General features: G+C 38.7%; 1 protein-coding gene across 3 annotated transcripts in view; it reads right to left on the bottom strand.

Annotated features, from left to right (window-relative positions):
* The window catches only part of LOC136858225 (N-acetylated-alpha-linked acidic dipeptidase 2), a 277,870-nt gene that overhangs the window by 60,102 nt on the left and 197,932 nt on the right, over positions 1 to 19,836 (bottom strand). For all 3 annotated transcript variants that reach the window (XM_067137610.2, XM_068225454.1, XM_067137611.2), the window contains exons 8-9: positions 15,899 to 16,080; positions 4,963 to 5,085 (exon numbers count right to left, since the gene is read on the bottom strand). In XM_067137610.2, the coding sequence (XP_066993711.2) occupies positions 4,963 to 5,085; positions 15,899 to 16,080 (305 nt within the window). The remainder of the gene's footprint in view (positions 1 to 4,962; positions 5,086 to 15,898; positions 16,081 to 19,836) is intronic.

Raw genomic sequence — 19,836 nt, forward strand, 5'->3', positions numbered from 1 at the left:
GAAAAGATAATAATGAGAATCCAAACAAAACAAAATATACCAAGATGATAATCCAAGTGATATCCCAAAGACAGTTCCAAATAGTCTTAACAGGAAGATATTCCACTCCATCCTGTTGAATAAAGTTTTGTCCCTAACTTTCCCCATGAATTAATTTAAAATATTGAAAGATGCTATATTACTAGACGATGATGAAAAGGTATTGAATTTAGTGATTCCCGGTAGTGTGTCTAGACCTCTCAACTTTAGGCTGTCGCACGAAACTAGCGCTACCATTCGCTGTTGTATTGCATTGCTTGTTCATGTAAGGTGTTCATACAGTGCAGCGCAGTGCCCGTTCCTTTCTCACCACGCTGTGCATTGCGCAACAGACAGTGGAATTTCTCTGACATTTGTCACCCCATATGGAGTGACATACGCAACCATCAGAATTAAATTATTAATGGCAGGGAAAATAATGTGGATTGAAGTTTATTACTGCTTTATTCTTACATACTGGTTGAGATTTAGCACTCAGATGAAATTGTAAACCGGGGCTACGTGTGAATAAAAATGTTTCTGCAAACCTGAGAATGTTCCCTAGTAACTGTCACCGGCTGGTAAACGTAAACTCGTGTCCTCATCCTGAGATGGTGCAGCTCTTTTGAGGCACACCCCCATTGGAGATGAGCTGCATGTACCATTTCAAACACATACCAGCCCTCCTGTTGTTCTTAAATTTGTGGCAGTACCGGAAATCAAACCCGGGCCCCCGAGGACGGAAGCTAATAACACTAACCGTTACGCTACGGAGGCGGACACTGGCTGGTGATTTGCTTGAATCATCGCCCGATGCAGCATCGGAATCTTTGCTAGTGTCCTCACTACACAAACTACTGTCGAATTCCGACTCGGAAAAGGTGGCATCACATTGCAAGTCCTTAATGTCCACATCTCTTGACTGAACATTCGAACCCTTTTCAAGCTGTTCTTTTATCTCTCTATCGGTAATCATGGCTTACTCAACACAGAAACACATAACATGAATTCAATTCTTGCCACAAAACTGTAAATTACACGGAACTCGTTGAATGGCACGTAAATCAACAGCTCACAACACAGAGCATAGTGTTCCACAACAACAAAGGTAAAAAGGCCGTCACCCCTGTAGGGGTGATGTGCGCTTTCTCTGTTGCATAGTCAACCTAATAACCATATGTCACCCCAATGGGGGGACACAAAAATAGTAACTTTCAACATAAATTATGTCTTTGATTATCATCTACGAATGAAATTACGAACATCTGTAGCCCACAACAACCTGAAAAATGTATATCGCATTTCAGCAGTTTACCACGAAAAAAGCAAATGTACCCATCGACGCTAAAGTGTTAAAGACTTTCAATTATGTTTATCACAACAATCAAGAATTCAAGAATGACTTTGTAGTATTATACAATTTCTTTTCTCCATTGCCATTAACTTAATTGATATTTCACTTTATAATATATTAGCATGCTAATAAACTAGATATAGAATTATTAATGCGTTTCTGTTCTCAAAGTAACTTATAGTACATAGTAATAAGGTAGTATAGGAGTCAATTGAATTTGTTTATGCCGAACAGAAAGGATTTATCGGGTAATTACCTAAATGTAAGGGAACTGAATGACCGACTGAATATATAGCTACTCTTCAACGGAACCTATGACTTATCTAAGAGTATATTGAGAATAAAATTGAAATAATTTACCCTGAGAAACAAATATACACCTCTTATTTTCGCACTTGTTCATGCCTGACACTCCCGTCTTCACGTAAATCAACCATGAATGGTATAGTTCGGAATCGTGGTATGACTCTAATGCCCCCCACGTAGCGAACTTCGTGGCCGGAGCAATGCCGTAATTGGGTGAATATTAATTGGGACGCCGGAATTAGGACTTGATAAGAAAAGGATATTGGAGTCAGAGAAGTATAGATGACATTAACAGGAGGTATATATTAAATTTCCACCCAATGTGGAACTTGATTTGACGGGGCTGCTTAGAACACCGGGTGTAAAAACCATATTGTTCCTCTCCTAAAAGTGGTTCTATAATTTCTCGTAACCTATCCTCTATAATTTTTTCCAGAATTTTTAGTCCACAAGAGAGTAGAGTGATGCCACGGTAGTTGGTACATTAAATACAAAGTATGTTACAAGTGTTGTTATTTTTATATCCACCTATTCAATACATTTCCGTCTGCTGCCTTTCTTGAATATAGGTACAATTATACCATTCTTCCAGTCTTCTGGGATGGTATCTTGCTGCCATACTACATTTAGGAGTCTATATAGCCCTTGGATTGCTGAGGGTCCTCCTGCTCTCAACATGTCCACACTTAACTCATCTATTCCTGTAGCTTTTCCTTTCTTCATACTTTTAAGGCTCTTTTCTATCTCCAGCCATGCGACTGGTGGCTCCATATTTTTACTGGGCTCTTCACTTTTTCCAGATTCTGTTTTGAATTACATTTGAAGGCTCTCCATTCAGGAGCTTGTCCAAGAAGGTCTTGAATTCTCTCCTGATTCCATCTTCCTCTCATACTACTGATCCACTGTCCTGCTCTATTACCTTGACGTCTTGTAGGTTATTTTACTTGTTTTTTAATTACTCTGTAGAGAAGTTTGTTTTCTCTGCTGTCCTCTTCCAACTTTTCCACAAACTCATTCCATTTTTTCCCTTTCTCTTCTCTTACTATCCTCTTAGCTGTAAATTTTTCTGCCCTGTAAAGTTCCTGTAGTTTCGTCATTTCTTGGCCACATGGATCTTGTGCATCTCTTTTCTTTTCTTTGTCTAGCATCTTTTTTGCCCAATTTCTCTCTCTTATAGCCAATCTAACTGTCATTCCACAAAGGTGTCTCCTTTCCTTTCATGGTCGATCCTGTTACTCCACATAGGTCTTTAACTTCACCCACCAAAGTATCTTTAAAAATTTTCCATTCCTCTTCTACTGCATTCATTTCCTCTTTTGGTAAGTGTCTCTGTATCCTTATTTTATATTCTTCCTTCAGCTTGGCTTCTTCTAATTTCCAAGTCTTCACTTCACGTTTTCTTTTTCTTTTCTTTGGGGTTGTGTTAGCCACATGATTTAGGTCTGCAATCAATAACACTAGCCAACATGATTTTGCGGTAAAATAGAAAATATGTAATTCTTATGGAAATCGCTGCCCTGATTCCGAAAATGATGCTATTTTTTTTCCTATCATGCCTAGTTTTGACGCAATTCGGTGTTTTAGTATCTGCATGAATTCGTAAGATATAATGTTGAGAGATGTTCTCGCGCAACTTTTGTTAGAATACAATTATGTGATTCGATTTGTTATTGTTTGCATTGCAATCTGATGATGAAGAAATAGATTTCGAGCTACATCAATATGACACACCTTCAAACAAATTCACGCAATCCTAATTGAATGATCAGGTAAGGGACTTAGAGCTAACCAAAGAAAAATGTGAATTATTTGGTTCAAGATTGTGCGAAAAGAATGTGTTGGCACATGGTGTTACATTTTCCTGGTACCGAAATCGTGACAAAGAATTCCGAAAGTGAACTTGTATTTTGTACGGATGTTTCAAATTTTCTACATCAATTGGGAGAGAAAGAGTATGATCCTAGTAACTGGCGTTTTTTTATTGACTCTTCCAAAAGAAGTTTAAAGGCTATTTTGCTTTATAATACAAATGTTCTGGCATCCGTACCCCTTGCACATTCCACAAAAATGTCTGAAACATACGAGACCTTAAAGTTGGTGCTTGAAAATATTAAATATCATGAGCATGGATGGCAAATTTGCAGTGATTTGAAGATCATTGGATTGTTGCTGGGACAACAAAAAGGCTATACAAAATTTCCCTGTTTCCTATGCGAATGGGTTAACAGGACACGGGATAAACATTGGGATACGGTGAACTGGCCAGAAAGGAAACAACTACAACCAGGATCCAAAAATGTCTTGAATGTAAGTCTTATTGACCGTAAAAAAATTCTACTTCCACCCTTGCACATCAAATTATCATTGATGGAAGAGTATGTCAAGGCATTAGATAAAAGTAGCCTATGCTTTCAATATTTATCCTCTAAATTTCCCTCATTATCAGATGCAAAAATCAAAGAAGGCATATTTGATGGACCAAAGATTCGTAAACTGGTGAAGGATAAAAAATTTCACAGATACGACCAAAATTGAGAAAGAGGCAAGGAACGCATTCAAAGATGTAGTGACTAAATTCCTTGGCAACATTAAGGACCCTCAATACACTGTAAGGAAAATGTTGTTAAAGTTTAAGGAACTCTGTTGTAATGTGAGCCTTAAGCTTCACTTCTTAGCTTCGCATCTGGATTATCCTTCACTTCCTACATCAAAAGTGAAGATCTGTTAAGGTGGTGCCTCAATGAGCGTTAAGTCAGTCTGTCCTGATGAAGCTGGGAAGAAGGAAGAAACTTGTTGGGGCTGAGAAGGAATTAATGTAAAAAAACTGGGTTCAACGAGGAGGGAGTGGTTCTATTTGAAGACAGCAGTGAATGAAGATTTGGAGATTGCCCTTGTTCTTTAATGTTTTCATGTTTGTCCTTGACTCCTTTTTCTGCTGTTCCCTTTTCTTACACTGACCTGTCACTAAATTTATTCTACATTGTGTTCCTTTTCACATTCCTATATTTCTATATACGATCAGGAAATCAATATGTGTTTCCCGACATTGGTTCAGATAAATTGTTTAGCCATACTGTTATGCCTTAGGTAGCAAAATTTTATTTTAGACCCTCACAGTACTAGCACTTGAACCCTAATGAATAAAATGCACAGTTTAAAACTCTTCTCATTAACTTTATTGCATTAGTTTAAGTTTGAACTAGTTTAAACATTAAAAAATCAAGCTCCAAACATGAGTGAAAACATTTTTTTAATAACGAAAGTATATCCAACAGAATACTCACTATTAGCTGTTCTAAGAGTGGCTAGCACACGAGCAAACTCCATCATTGTAGCAGTTCCTTCCAAAGGATATGAACTCTGGGAAACTAATGGTTCACGATCACTACCCAACAGTACATAACGATCTGTAACGAAAATTATATTCTGAATGTCATTCCAATACTTATAAGTCACAGCAATGAGAGGTAGTCACCATGAAACAATATCACCTAGGTTCCCAGTGAAAAATTACATTAGCAATGCAAATTTCATTATGGGAACCCATACATACATACATACATACATACATACATACATACATACATACATACATACATACATACATACATACATACATACATACATACATACATACATACATACATACATACATACATACATACATACATACATACATACATACATACATACATACATTATCATTATAGACTGTTATGCCTTTCAGTGTTCAGTCAGCAAGCCTCTGTGAATTTGTTCTGAGCTCAGTAAATTCATGAAGCAGGATGCTACCCTACTTGCACGTAGTCCAAGTGAGGATCTCTCCTCTAACGGGTTATGGACCACCGGTGAATTGTCCTAGCCGCCTGAGCCCAAGGAGGGCCATGACTCAGAATATGTCCGAGATGCCCACTCCCATTCCATAACAACTGGTATCCCGACTCTCAGGACCACTTACTAGGCCATTCAGCCGTTGCCCATAGTTCACGAACTAGGACGTGACTAAGAGTAACCCACACCATGAACCATTGGGAACCTATATAATAAATAAAAAGAAGAGAGAAAATAGACAATCAGGAACACTGTTTCCCACATAACTAAACCAGAGAGAATTTCATTTCAATTTGGTAACTACTTGAGTTTATAAGCAAATTTACTTGGATACAAGAAGATTAATAGAACAAATACAACAGCCATCACCACCCTTCAAATACTGTTCTAGAGTGAATTAATTTTTTCTGAAAAAGAAAAGGTTTTTCAACAATATAAACTATCTGATCAGAAGTATCTGGACACCTGTCTCAAACTGTAAACAGAGTTTTCTGGTAACATACTCTCTCAGAGAGAGAGAGAGAGAGAGAGAGAGAGAAGCACACACAGTTATTTTATACACAAATATTTTCAATTTACATGAGTTTTAAGGCCCTTAAGAGCCTTTACTTTGTGGCAAAATTGTTGTAGAGGAAGGTCCTTCATCACACGAGGAATGTTATTCCAGATTCAAGCAGAGAAATTGTAAAATCTGGATTAGTATGCTGCTGTTCTAGCAAAGGGTGGGGGAAGAGAGATACCTTGTCCTCTACGGATTGTGCGATATAATAGCTGGAGGCTGTGAAAGGTGAACAGTTTAACAGTGCCAGCCAAGAGATTTTTGGAGGAAGATTAGGTCTATTTGATTACACATGTTGTTAATAGATGTTAATGATTAAATTGCTACTTCATTACCTGTGGTAGCTCTGCTTGAAGTTGGACTGCACTGTTCTCATGACTGGTGGGAAGCCAGGCAGGGAGGCCATATAGTAGAGTGGGTTGTATCAAAGAAATATACACCATAGTGTAATGGTGGACAGCTCAGTCATGCTGTCAAGTGTGAGTCAAGGCAAACTCTTAAATTCAGAAGATAAGCAGCAGCTAGGTTCGATTGGTGATACAAACTAGTTAGTTTTAATGATCACCGTCCAACATTGATATCAAACATGACGCTACCGGATGTAGTACAAAAGGTATTGGCAATTGAAGATGCAATGCAGCATTTCCGCACCCAATTCAAGGAGGTGACCAGTAGTGCTAGCTGAAATGAGAAACTACAGCAGCTGGACGAGGAGTTCTGTGCGTTCCAGAAGAAAGTGTCCAGTGAACTCAAAGACATAAAAAACAATGTTTTAAGTAGAGAGAAAGCTGGATGAGCAATGTGAACAGATGGACAAAGTGGAAAAGTATAGTCGCCGAAACTGTCAGATTTTACATGGCGTCCTAGAAGTACCAAGTGAAAATATATACACCAAAGTAATAACAATGATTAAAGAAAACCTGAACATTGACATTAATATGTCAGATATTGACTATTGCCATCGCCTTGGTGTACTGAAGCGAGCAATGGCTGATGTGGTTGCCACGGGTAAACGCCTGTTGATCATTAAGTTCCTGAGGTATCACGATCGTGATTGCACCTGGAGAGCTAAGCGTCAGTTAAAGGGCATGTGCCTTCTCCTGACGGTGGTGCAATTTGTTAGTGTCATGTAAAACAAGAGTGACCATTGATACAGGCTCAGTAAAGAGATGGCATTAACTCACTGTTGTAGTATCAAGTGAGAGAGAGAGAGTGAACACGATTGTATCCCTGGAAGTACTTGTGGAGAAAACAAGGAGAGTAAGCAGAAGTATTTCCTAGATTATTACAGTTGATCTCGATGTCAATGACCCGATCCTACTTCCTCCCCAGTCGCCTTTCTTCCCCTACATTTTTCCAGCGATAACAAGAGACATTCTCGGGATAAGTCTTCCAAGCTATCCGCGAGCCCTACACAACAGCGACAATGTATGCATGGCCAACAGCAAGCAAACAATACTAATGGTGAATTGTTGAGGCTCGCGATGAGATAGCTCCTTAGAAGAAGCTGGAACCGTAATGTAACTAAGTTTTCAGTCTGTTGAACACTAATTATATTTTACAGGTTTGTTATAGTATTCGACAGACTGAAAAACTTTAAAGTTACATAACTGAGTCAATACTGAAAATTATGGCTTCCTTCTTTAAAAAAGAAATAGAAGCTGGAAGCTGATTAGCAACAGAATTTTTTTTCTTTTGGTGATGTTTGAAGCAATTTCTTTTCAGTTTCAACTCAGTTAATTTGTAACTGTTAGATTCCTCAGTTTGTCGTAACTAATTCATGAATAAATACATTTTGGAACTAAGAATAATATTAATAAAACCTAAAAGTACAGTTCAGAATGTCATTGACCTAACCGGAGCATGATGCAATAAAAAGTTAACTTACTAACATGCCAGCTGGACTCATGCCAAGGACAGAGTACCGTATTTCATGGCATAATTGTCGCCACCGCGTAATCGTCGCATCCTTTATTTTCAATACAAAAATCGGACTTTAAACCTTTAATTACATAATCGTCGCACGTCCAAATTTTGTTCACTAATCTGGTTAAAAGGTAAATGGAACTGCAACGTAAGTTGCACATGAATGCGCAATTTAAATACGTGTATGGTTTATGGGCAATTTGGCAACACAGTCACGTTTGCGACATGTTGCCAACGTATAAATAAATAATACCGGTATATGTACGACGCATGGCTTACCGGTAGACTATCAGAAGTTTGACAACGTGGTCGCGAGACAGTGTACTATTTATTCACCACCTACATATTATGAGTTCCCATTTGAAATAGGTAAGGCTGTAAGTTATCGCTTATCGACAACGTCGCCAGGAAATACCGGCTAGGTAGGTTGAATGGACCTCGAACCAGCCCTCAGATACAGGTAAAATTCCCTGACCCGGCCGTGAATTGAACCCGAGGCCTCCGTGTAAGAGGCAAGCACGCTACCCCTACACCATGGGGCCGGCTCCTGTGTTATTGCGCACGAAGTGAAATCCAAGACGATAACGCAGATTTCCACGGAATTATTCAGCCGAATTATTTACGATGTCTCAGTTGTCATCGCTAGACTCTTATCTTACTACTACGTCATAAGTGTCCGGGCATGGGATGAAAACTTTTATCCAAGCAGTCAAGATAATTATTATCCAATGCTATTAAAGTTTTATTTTATAAACTCGTCAGTAATGTAATGTAAAATCATCAATAACTGGGAAGAAATATTAACCTAATTACCGTATGTTTAAAAGAAATTGAAAAAAATGAATGTTTGTTACTGACGTCTCGGAATACAGTCAACTATACAGTAGATCTACACCGCGCTAGCTAGAGCTCCAGTTTGCGAGCTTTGCGCAAGCGCAGTAGTGTGTCGCAACGAACGAGCTAAACCGCTGCCTACGCTATAATAGAAGGCCTGGACAAGCCGACACATTTCTGGGCGAACGAAGTAGATCAGGCAATGGCCGCTTGGATCGCGTTTATGTTCTGTTCTCATGTTCTGTCTACTCTATATCCTTATATTGAAGATTCATACAATAACGCGAAATAATACATTTTATCATTATGACCGGTGTGAATCAGATATAAATATATAAAACAACTTAGAACACACTATACTTCATATATTTCTTTCATTTAGCACTTGATTATCACACAAGAATAAAGAATAGGGAAATAGGCCTAAATAGAAGTACTCACACGATTTTTCCCTAATTTCAACACTTTTCTGCTCAGAGGCTTTCTCTTGAATTTGTTTAATAAATCACAGTCTTTAGTCACTTTCTTTGCATTAGTATCAAGAACAGGCCTGAAAAATGTTGTAAGTATAACGTATGTGATGTGTGCTTGATCACAGTCGCGGCACTGAAACGTCTCTTTAAACTTTGGAGCGGTACGGAATTTCAGCTTTCGGACAAGGTTACATTTTCCGAGATATTCTAACGTCCGTGTTATAAATATTAATACATTTTTAAGAAGAAGACGAATTTGCGTCGGCACTTTGTCGGGTAGCAGAATTCCCCTCACAGTACTTACACTGTAATCTGATTCGACAAAGTGCAAGCTAAACATTCTGGAGTTATCATTAGGAGCCCAAAGAAATCCTTTTCTGCTGCCCTGTCGAAAAATAGCAAGCCTCCATTTGTCCCCTAAACTCGGATCTTTAGGAAAAAGGTGAAAGTATATTTCTTTGCTGTGTCAGATGTGCAGTTAGGCACGCAACAATAAACCACCTTAACCTACAGAATGGAAAGAGAAACTTGACGGCAATTGGACCCAGGGGCTCTGAAATTTGGAGCGTGGGTTGGCGACCACGGAGCACTTAGCTGAGTCCTGGCATTTCTTCCACTTACTTGTGCCAGGCTCCTAACTTTCATGTATTCTATCCGACCTTCCTTGGTCAACTCTGGTTCTTTGCCGACCCCGACGCTATTAGGTTTCCGAGGGGCAGGGAGTCTTTCATTTTCACGCCCTTTATGGCCCTTGTCTTCCTCTGGCCGATACTTTCATTTGCGCAAGTGTCTGGTCCCTTCCAGTTTCTCTCTCTGATTAGTGTTATAGAGGATGGTTGCCTAGTTGTACTTCCTCTTAAAACAATAATCACCAACACCACCTTGACGGTAATTTGGAAGCACATAACTAAACAAATGTTAAGTGCATCTCAGCAACCATCCATACATTGCAAATCGTGAGACCAAATAAATTAAAAAGGGACAAAACTCTTCATATTTCATGTTAGATAAGGCCTTACCTTATAAAACAAAGTTGAATATGTTATATCTTCTCATAAAACATGTTGCAGTAACATACGTAATCATTGAATTTGCGTCAAGCAATAGAACATAAACACGAACCTAGCGGTGGGAAAGAGAAAAACTATTACCCCGCTTTTAATGCAAGAAATTGGCTCTCTGTCCAGGCCTTCTAGTATCTAGTAGGCTTTGGCTAAACTGATAAATTGTTGCATGCTTCCTTGCTGCCTAACAGTATTGGCTGCTCTGAAATGGACAGATCACAGATGCATTTATTTGTTTCAGATTTACGTGATTACTGTAGACATGTGTGCATGAGAATTTAAGTTTTTAATTTGTGTTTTGGGTGTTTGCAGAAATAATTTGTTTTAATAGTGAACAATTACGGAAAGTCATTTATATCGCAAAACATTAACGTGTGAAGCATTTATAAGCGATTATGGGTAAATATAGAAACTATTCTGCGGGCTTCAAGCTAAGCGTAATTGTCTTCGCTGAACAGCACGGGAACAGAGCTGCAGAAAGAAAATTTTCTGTGAGTGAAAAGTTGGTGCGTGACTGGCGGAAAGTAAAAAACAAGCTAAAAAGCACAAACCCTTCTAGACGCGCGTTTAGAGGTCCTAAAACAGGGAAGTTTCCTATAATTGACGAAGAAGTGTTTAGGTACGTCAGTGAAATACGTAACAATGGCTGCAGTGTATCATATGAAATGTTACAAATTAAGGGACAGGAGGTAGCGCGCAAACACAACATACCGGTAACTCAGTTTAAGGCGACTCGTGGGTGGATTAAGGGGTTCATGCGACGACACAATCTGTCAGTGCGAAGGAGAACAACACTAAGCCAAAAGTTGCAAGTTGACGCCTTACATCATTTTCAAGAGGAAAACGATGCCTAAGAATATACAGTTTCCCCGTGGAATTCATGTACGAGTGCAACCAAAGGGTTGGATGGACGTAGAACTCATGCTGGACTGGGTTAAAACTGTGTGGAATAGAAGACCTGGTGCACTACTCAAACAACCAGCTCTGCTTGTTTTAGATAGTTTCCGAGGTCACCTCGTGAACGAAGTGAAGCAAATTCTCACTACAAATAAGACACGACAGATAGTCATTCCTGGTGGCCTAACATCTGCTTTGCAGCCACTAGACTTATGTGTTAATAAACCCTTTAAAGACCACTTACGTCGATTTTACAACGAGTGGATGATGAGCGGCGATCAGCAATTGACGCCCGCTGGAAATATCAGGCGTCCACCCTTGGACTTGTTATGCTCGTGGGTGAAGAAGAGTTGGGATCTTATACCACCTGAACTAGTCTCCAAGAGCTTCAAAAGGACTGGGATTTCGAATGCACTAGACAGTTCCGAAGATGACGCAGTGTGGCAGGGAGACGAAGAATCTGATACTGGTATTAACAGAGGCGAGGACGGCGCATCAGATAGCGAAACCTGCGATAGTGACACCGAAGATTTGGAATAAATTGCGTACCGGTAAGTCCGCATTTCACAACAAAGCGATAATTTTTTGCAAGTGTAATATTTTAACTTTAATACTCAAATTAATGACAAATTAACTTAATACATTCATTTTTATTTTCAGGTTGGAAAAACGTTCGCCGAATTGTTGCGAAAAATTATGAATTTTGTTTTAGACTATTTTAATTATTTTGATGTATAAACGCGAGCATTACATGCATCTTAAATTTATATCAAATACAATTTAGTTATAAATACATTTTTTGAGTAATACAAATACTGGTATTAAATATTCATCGTATAATGGTCGCACCCTACAATTTTTTTCGAAAATTTTGGTATAAAAAGTGCGACGATTATGCCGTGAAATACGGTATTATGCTATCTTGCATTCTAGGCTAGACTGGAGAGGACTTTATTAAGGCAAGTTCCAAATTTCAAGTATTTAAGGATTTAAACAGAATTTAAACATAAATGTGTATACATTTGTAAATATTTTCAAGTGTGATTTGATAGAATCTGATGGTGTTCTTTCAAGAACAAAACATGAAGCTGTTTCTTTTTCAGGTATAATTATTTTTTCTTCATATTTTTATTTTTCTGCCAGTTTCGAAATTTATTTATACAGAAATTAGATTTTCAGAATGAAGAACCTCATCATCATCATCATCATCATCATCATCATCATCATCATCATCATCATCATCATCATCATTTCCCCTAATCCAGCTCCTGCCAGGTCGGGGTATTTATGGCACTTCTCCATCTTCCTATTTCCTTCCACCATTCCTCTTCTACGATCTAGTCCCAGTCTAAATTTCGTCTTCTTATGCCGCTCTTCACTGATTCAATTCACCTTCTTCACGGTCTTCCTCTTGCTTTCTTACCCTCATACTTTGCCTCCAGCATCTGTCTTGGAGTTCTGTTCTCCTCCATCCTCTTTACATGTCCAAACCACCTTAGTTTATTCTTTTCAACTCTCTCATTTAGCTTTCCTATCCCAACTTCCTTCCTAATATCTTCATTTCTCACTCGGTTTTTCCTTGTCTTTCCTATCATACTTCTTAGGAATTTCATCTCACTGGCTTTAATTTTACTCTCTTGCCTGCTAGTCGAAGTCCAAGTCTCAGCTGCATAGGTCAGTATGGGTACATAGTACATTTTGTACATTATCTCTTTAATTTTCTTTGGTACTTCTTTGCTCCAAACAAGTTTTTTTACACTTTGGTAGAATGCATTACTCTGTTGTACCCTAGCATTTGCATTAATTCACTTCCTAGGTATTTAAAACTGTCCACAATTTCCAGACTCTGACTTCCAATTTTCACAGTGCCCTTTCCTTGCCTCTCCCTCTCAACATCACCACAGTCTTGCTTTTCTCTGTACTGATTTTCATGCCATACATCTCAATTTTTTCGTTCAGAACATTTGGTTGTTGTTGCACTTCTTTGCTGTCCTTTCCCCAGATCACATCATCATCTGCAAATAGCAGAACCTTCATCTTTCTATCTCCATATGCTTCCTTTGCTTCCTTTACAATTTTGTCCATAACCATAGTAAACAAAAGAGGTAAAATGAAATGGCACATGGCTTTTAGTGCCGGGAGTGTCCGAGGACATGTTCGGCTCGCCAGATGCAGGTCTTTTGATTTGACACCCGTAGGTGACCTGCACGTCATGATGAGGATGAAATGATGATGAAGACGACACATACACCCAGCCCCCGTGCCAGAGAAATTAACCAATTAAGGTTAAAATTCCCGACCCTGCCGGGAATCGAACCCGGGACCCCTGTGATCAAAGGCCAGCACGCTAACCATTTAGCTATGGAGGCGGACAACAAAAGAGGTGACAGCACACTCCCCTTTCTTAGTCCAGTCTTATTCCTAAACCATTCTGTCTTTCCAACTGGGGTCAGTATTCTACTAATACAGTTGTTGTACATTGCTTGCACCATTTCTACCATTTCTCATCCGAGTCCCTTTTTAATCATGGTTTCCCAAACCTTCTCTCTGGGTACACTTTTCTATATCTATGAAAGTCTTGACCAGATTCTTTCCCTATATACCCAGTTCTTTTCCATCAGCTGTCTCATGCTAAAGATTGGGTCCACTGTAGATCCTCCACTCCTGAAGCCATATTGTTTCTCTTGTAACTCTCCTTCAATCTTTCTTCTCATTCTTCCTTCTATCTAATATCCTTTCCAGTATTTTAAGTGTGATTCCTCTATAGTTACCACAAACTTTCTTGTCCCCTTTCTTAAACACTGGTATTATTATCCCTTTGTTCAAGTCTTCTGCTACACATTTGTGTTTTCAAATACACTTCAGTAGTTGGAACAACCATTGCATACCAACAGGTTCAGTAGCCTTTATCATTTCCACACTGATTTCATCCATCCCTGCTGCTTTTCCCATCTTCACCTTTTGTACCGCTAACTCCACCTCCTGCCTTGTTATATCATCCTCTGTTGTTGAGTCCTCACACTGTATTGCTTCTATCTCCCCTGTACAGTTGTTCACATTCAATAGATCAAAATACTCCTTCCATTTTCTCTTTATCTCTTCTGGGTGTGTTAACAGTTCCCCCATATTCCTTTTTCACTAGCTTTGTGGTAACTCTTTCTGTCCTCTTACTTCTTATAAGTCCGCTTCCACTTTTTGTGTAAATTCTTCCCAACTCTTTTTCTTTTCTTTTCCTACGACCTTCTTACATCTCCATTTGCTGTTGAGATACTTCCTTTCACTTTCTTCTGTTTGATCTCCGTTCCATTCTCACCAGGCTGTCTTGTTTTCCTTCACCACTTTCCTCACTTCTCATTCCACCACGGTGTCTCCTTTTCTTTCACTCTTGTAGATGTCCTGCCACAAGCACTCTCTGCTGCACTAACAAATGCCTTTTTAAAATTGGTCCACTCCTCTCCTACATGTTCCAGTTCAGTAACTGGGATTTGTTGCTTCAATCTCTCCTGAAAATATTCCTGTACATTTTTGTCTTTCAATGACCATAGTTTTATTTTGCTTTCTCTTATCTCTTAGTTTTTTCCATTTTCCCTAACCATAATTTTGCCACCAAACTCTATGGTCACCATCAAATGCTTCTCCTGGTAAAGCTGTCACATCCATCACTTCCTGCAATTTTTCCTTTCCATCGAAAATTAGTCCATTACTGATTTTGTTCTTCTGTAATTTTCCTGCTGTTTTTGTTTTGAAACCATGTATTCCCCACTGTAAGTCCATTCCTCTCACAGAAATCCACTAGATCCTCTCCTTCACGATTCCTTCTCCCATATCCATATAGTCCAATGTTTCAGACATTTGACCTTAAGGTTACCTACAGGCTGATTATGCCCTTAACAAGGGGCGAAACATGTCCCTGAGAAGTGTGTATAGTATTATGTCGATTTCACCCATGTAGCATGTGGCTAGTATTGAAAAAAGGTGATGATAATAGAATAAATTATTTTTGTGATAATTTGCTTAAGGTTCTGCATTGCCGAATTTGGTTTCTGGTATGACACCTTTCATTGAGAATGATTTAACCAAATTGATACCATGTTCTGTCACTAAATAAAATTAAATTTTCATTGTCCTTCCCTGTTATCAAAATTTCTTCCTGATGTCCATATAGTTGGTCAACTTCATTGTCTGTATGACTAGTTGCTGGCAAATACACCCATATGAGCACCATGTCAACCAGCTTAGAATCAATTTTCTATTATTTAGATTGATGTCTTCACGGCTCGTATTCATAGTATTATATTTTGGGATTTTGCCGTGTAAAAGAAAACAAAGAGAAATTCTTTTCTCCGAGTCTTCAGAAGAGAAAACACATTTCCATGATGAAGACTTCTCACACAGTATTCTCTTTGTTTTGTTTGATATGCCAAAATCCCAAAAGAATATCTTATCTATAACTATTACTACTGTTATACCTATTGGATGTAGTCACTTAATTCTGTTAAACAAGCCAATTTTAGGAATTTTTTCAAAGCTACAATGTATTAAATTCCACCAGCAGAATAAAAAACATATAAAATAAAACAAATAATCAGTTTCAAAACATATAACTTAGTACTGCAATATAAATTACAGTCCTAACCTGGCTCCTTATTGCCCCTTATTGCTGCAATAACATTGAAAAACTTTTTCTCCACATTCACAGTATTTATCTCCATGCGTAGCCTGTAGCTTTGTGTTGAAAATCCTGGACCCATTGGATATGTTGTTGCCTGAAGGTCTCCAAGCCAGCTTTTATGCGACTGATTACTAGAAGACATTTTTCTGGAAAAAGTACATAAATAAACAATAATTAGCAGTAAATAGTTTTTAAAATACGCTTCAAGAATGAAGATAGAATAATATAAAAGGATATTTTAGTAAGCTGAGAGAGAAAATAAGAAAGGATTCATCTACAGAAAGAAGGGACAAGAACAAACATGAAAATAAAGAATTTAAAAAAAGACAAGGCAAACTCCATATCTGCACACACTGTCATTTTCATATATAGAGTATCCTCTCATCAATTCCACTCTGCCCAGACAAATTTCTTCTTAGCCCTTGACAAGCTTGTTTCTGCTTCCCATCTTCAAGAGGGCAGCATGACACACTTCTCAATAACACTGACCTGCAATGGTTTCGTTTCTGCCATTCTGTATTGTTTTCTAGGATGATTTTTTCATCCTGAATCAGGATCTGACATTATCTTTCCCACATCACATCTGTTCAAAATCTGACAATACAATTTTTATGCACATGCACTAATGCACTCATTAGCTAGGAGAAATGTTGCTTTAAATATTTCCAGATTCATTTATTAATGCAATATCCTGCAACCATCTGGCAACCCTGGATAATCATTTTCGCAGCCTAGAGCCGACAACAATGACGGTTTCGCCAAGTGGCGCCATTCTGTTGGTGGGCTTTGTTCACCACAGTCTGAGCCATACTTCGCCTGCTAGTGAAGAGAGATTTTTGTCTTCATAAGAAATGTCCTATACATTAGTGACATACTGTGTTAATCTATTTATTGAACTGATATGAACATGCCATCTCATGGCTGCAAGACAGTCCAGATACATTCTAGTGTGAGTGCGTGCGTGCGTGCATGTGTAATTTTTGCGCCAATACAACTGTGGCGTGAAATAACCCAGTTCATGAGAAAGGCCTACTATGCATACTTCGGCATCAAACTGGGAGATCAAGACAAGCCATGGGAATCACAAATGGCTTGTAGAACCTGTATAGTGCAGTTACGGTAGTGGGTGAACGGTGAGCGAACTGCATTACTATTCAGAATTCCAATGGTGTGACGACAACCTACAGACTATACTATGCACTGCTACTTCTGTTTTGTGAATATGAAAGTATTTAATAGCAGGAAGAAAAATAAGATTGTGTATCCAAGCAATATTTCATCCACAATTTTACCCAATCCCCATGGGCCTGATGTACTGGTACTGAAGCTTCTGGAAAAATTGCACTATTGTTTCTTTTCTAAATCTGATGCAGAAATGGCCGGTGCTACCTCTGACTGATTTCTTGCCAGAAGGTGCTGAAATTCAACCCAAACTTTTAAATGACTTTCTCGAGATCTTCGTCTTACAAAGAGATCTGCTGACATACTAGGGTCTAGACTCCATGAAAGGAACATGTTTGCACCAAGAATGACACTACTGGTACAGACATTGCAAAGAAGAATTTGCACCCTTATTTTCTAAGACCATTCTAGAGATTATACTAAAATTACGTCTGTCTCCACGGCTAAATGGCTAGCGTGCTGGCCTTTGGTCACAGGGGTCCGGGGTTCGATTTCCGGCAGGGTCAGGAATTTTAACCATAATTGTTTAATTTGGCTGGCACGGGGACTGGATATATGTGTTGTCTTAATCATCATTTCAACCTCATCACGACGCACAGGTCGCCTACGGACGTCAAATCAAAAGACCTGCATCTGGCGGGCCGAACTTGTCCTTGGACACTCCAGGCACTAAAAGCTATAAGCCATTTGATTTTTTACTAAAATTCGTAGTATCACAGTATGATCGCAGACTTTTTATTGATGCCCCCAAGCATAGTTTGAGGTGCATCCTTCTTCACAAAGAAAATATACTTGCATCAGTTCCCATTGCACATTTAGTTATCATGCGAGAAACATACAAAATCTTGAGATGATGATGTGTAAAATAAAGTAGGTACCAGGAACACAAGTGGCAAGTGTGTGGTGACTTTAATGTAATAGGTCTACAAGCACTTTACACAAAGCATCCCTGCTTTCTTTGTGTGGGACAGTCAAACAAGGTCACATCATTGGACCCAAAAGGAATGGGCATATTGTAGGCTAGAAAAACATAAAACAGAAGTCTTGTTGGCAAGATCAACATACAGTTACCTATGCTCCATATCAAACTCAAACTTATAAAACAATTCATTAAGGCTATAAACAATGAAGGTGAATGCTTTCAGTACCTGTGTCATCAATTCCCACGCATCACTAATGCCAAAATCAAAGAGGGATCTTCACAGGCCCAGATATCAGAAAACTTCTTTCTAATGCTAATCCTGAAGATATTATGTGTGCAGCAGAAGGCATTCTGAGATGGAGCCAAAAACAGAATGTTGTTAGTGTGAACAGGATGATGATGTTCACACTTGTTTCAGCTGAGCTGAGTTCTAGAAGATTCCTCAAGTGCTGGTATTTTTGTGTTTCACCTGGTCTTCTGTGAGGTGCATTCTTCAAATTGGAGAAAAGATGAGAGCTTGCACGGGACATGTGATTGTAATGAGTGTTTTACTCATCTTTACTTGTCTTGCACTGAATTTCATGCTTGCTTCATAAATTTCATCTATATTCAGGTCTTACCTTAACTTTGATTTTGACTGATGATGGACTCTGATAAGACAGAAACTAGTTTCAATAAATATATGTAACGTTTTTAAGGTTATAAAAAAATAGTATTGAATAGGTGGAAACCTTTTGTTTACACTACAATGCTTTTCAATACGGATTAATATGAAATTTATTACCTATGATTCTATTCAGAAGTTAGAAATTTATTTTGTGTCGAGTGGTACGGTGAAGTGTAGCGAATATTTGTTGCGTGGTACGTTAACCTATATCTGGATTAGAAACATATACACATACCTATCACATCACAAATTTTCGCTATTACTGCTTACTACGAGTATGATCACATTTTTCCTACCCCTGAAAATGTTATTTGTCATCCATCGTCAACGAAACGTGATTTACAACTCGGGTAAGAGCCGTTGCCACAGTTGCGTGATTACAGATAAAGTGAGCTTGTACTTTGCATTCCATTCAGAAGTTAGAAATTTATTTTGTGTAGAGTGGTACAGTGAAGTGTCGTCGCATGTTACAGTAGCCTATATCTGGATTGGGAACATAATCCTGTAATATTGACCGTGTGGTGCATATTCGTCTTCTGAAAGCCTAGTTATGGATACGGGAAAAGTCGTGAAATTCCTTGCTAATGAAGACAAAATGAAAATCAGAAAGTGGACTGTCATCCGCATCTTTAAGCGTGCAGAAGTCGCAAATGTGGAACTTGCACCTTCGAGTTTAGACTTGATCATTCGAATTGGTTGAAGTTTTTCAAAATGAAGGTCAACGTCATTCCTACTTTTTTTTTTTTTTTTTTTTGCTTGACGTTGCACCGACACATAGGTTTTATGGCGATGGTGGTAGGAAAGGCCTAGGAGTGGGAACGAAGCGGCCATGGTTTTAATTAAGCATTCACCTGATGTGAAAATGGGAAACAACAGAAAGCCATCTTCAGGGCTGCCGACAGTGGGATTCGAACCCACTATCTCCCGGATGCAAGCTCACAGCCGCACGCTCCTAACCACATGGCCAACTCCCCCAGTGTAACCTCCAATTCATTGTCTAAGAGTGTGACCAGAAAATTATGTTTAATAACCCAGTACTCTGAAATAAAAGGGTTCTACTAGCATTTGTTTTAGAAAGAGTGTGATCTGCAATAACACTTTGATATTTTTAATGGACCTCATGCATGTTTT

Source organism: Anabrus simplex, chromosome 1 (genome assembly GCF_040414725.1).
Source record: "Anabrus simplex isolate iqAnaSimp1 chromosome 1, ASM4041472v1, whole genome shotgun sequence".
NCBI classification, from domain to species: Eukaryota; Metazoa; Arthropoda; class Insecta; order Orthoptera; family Tettigoniidae; genus Anabrus; species Anabrus simplex.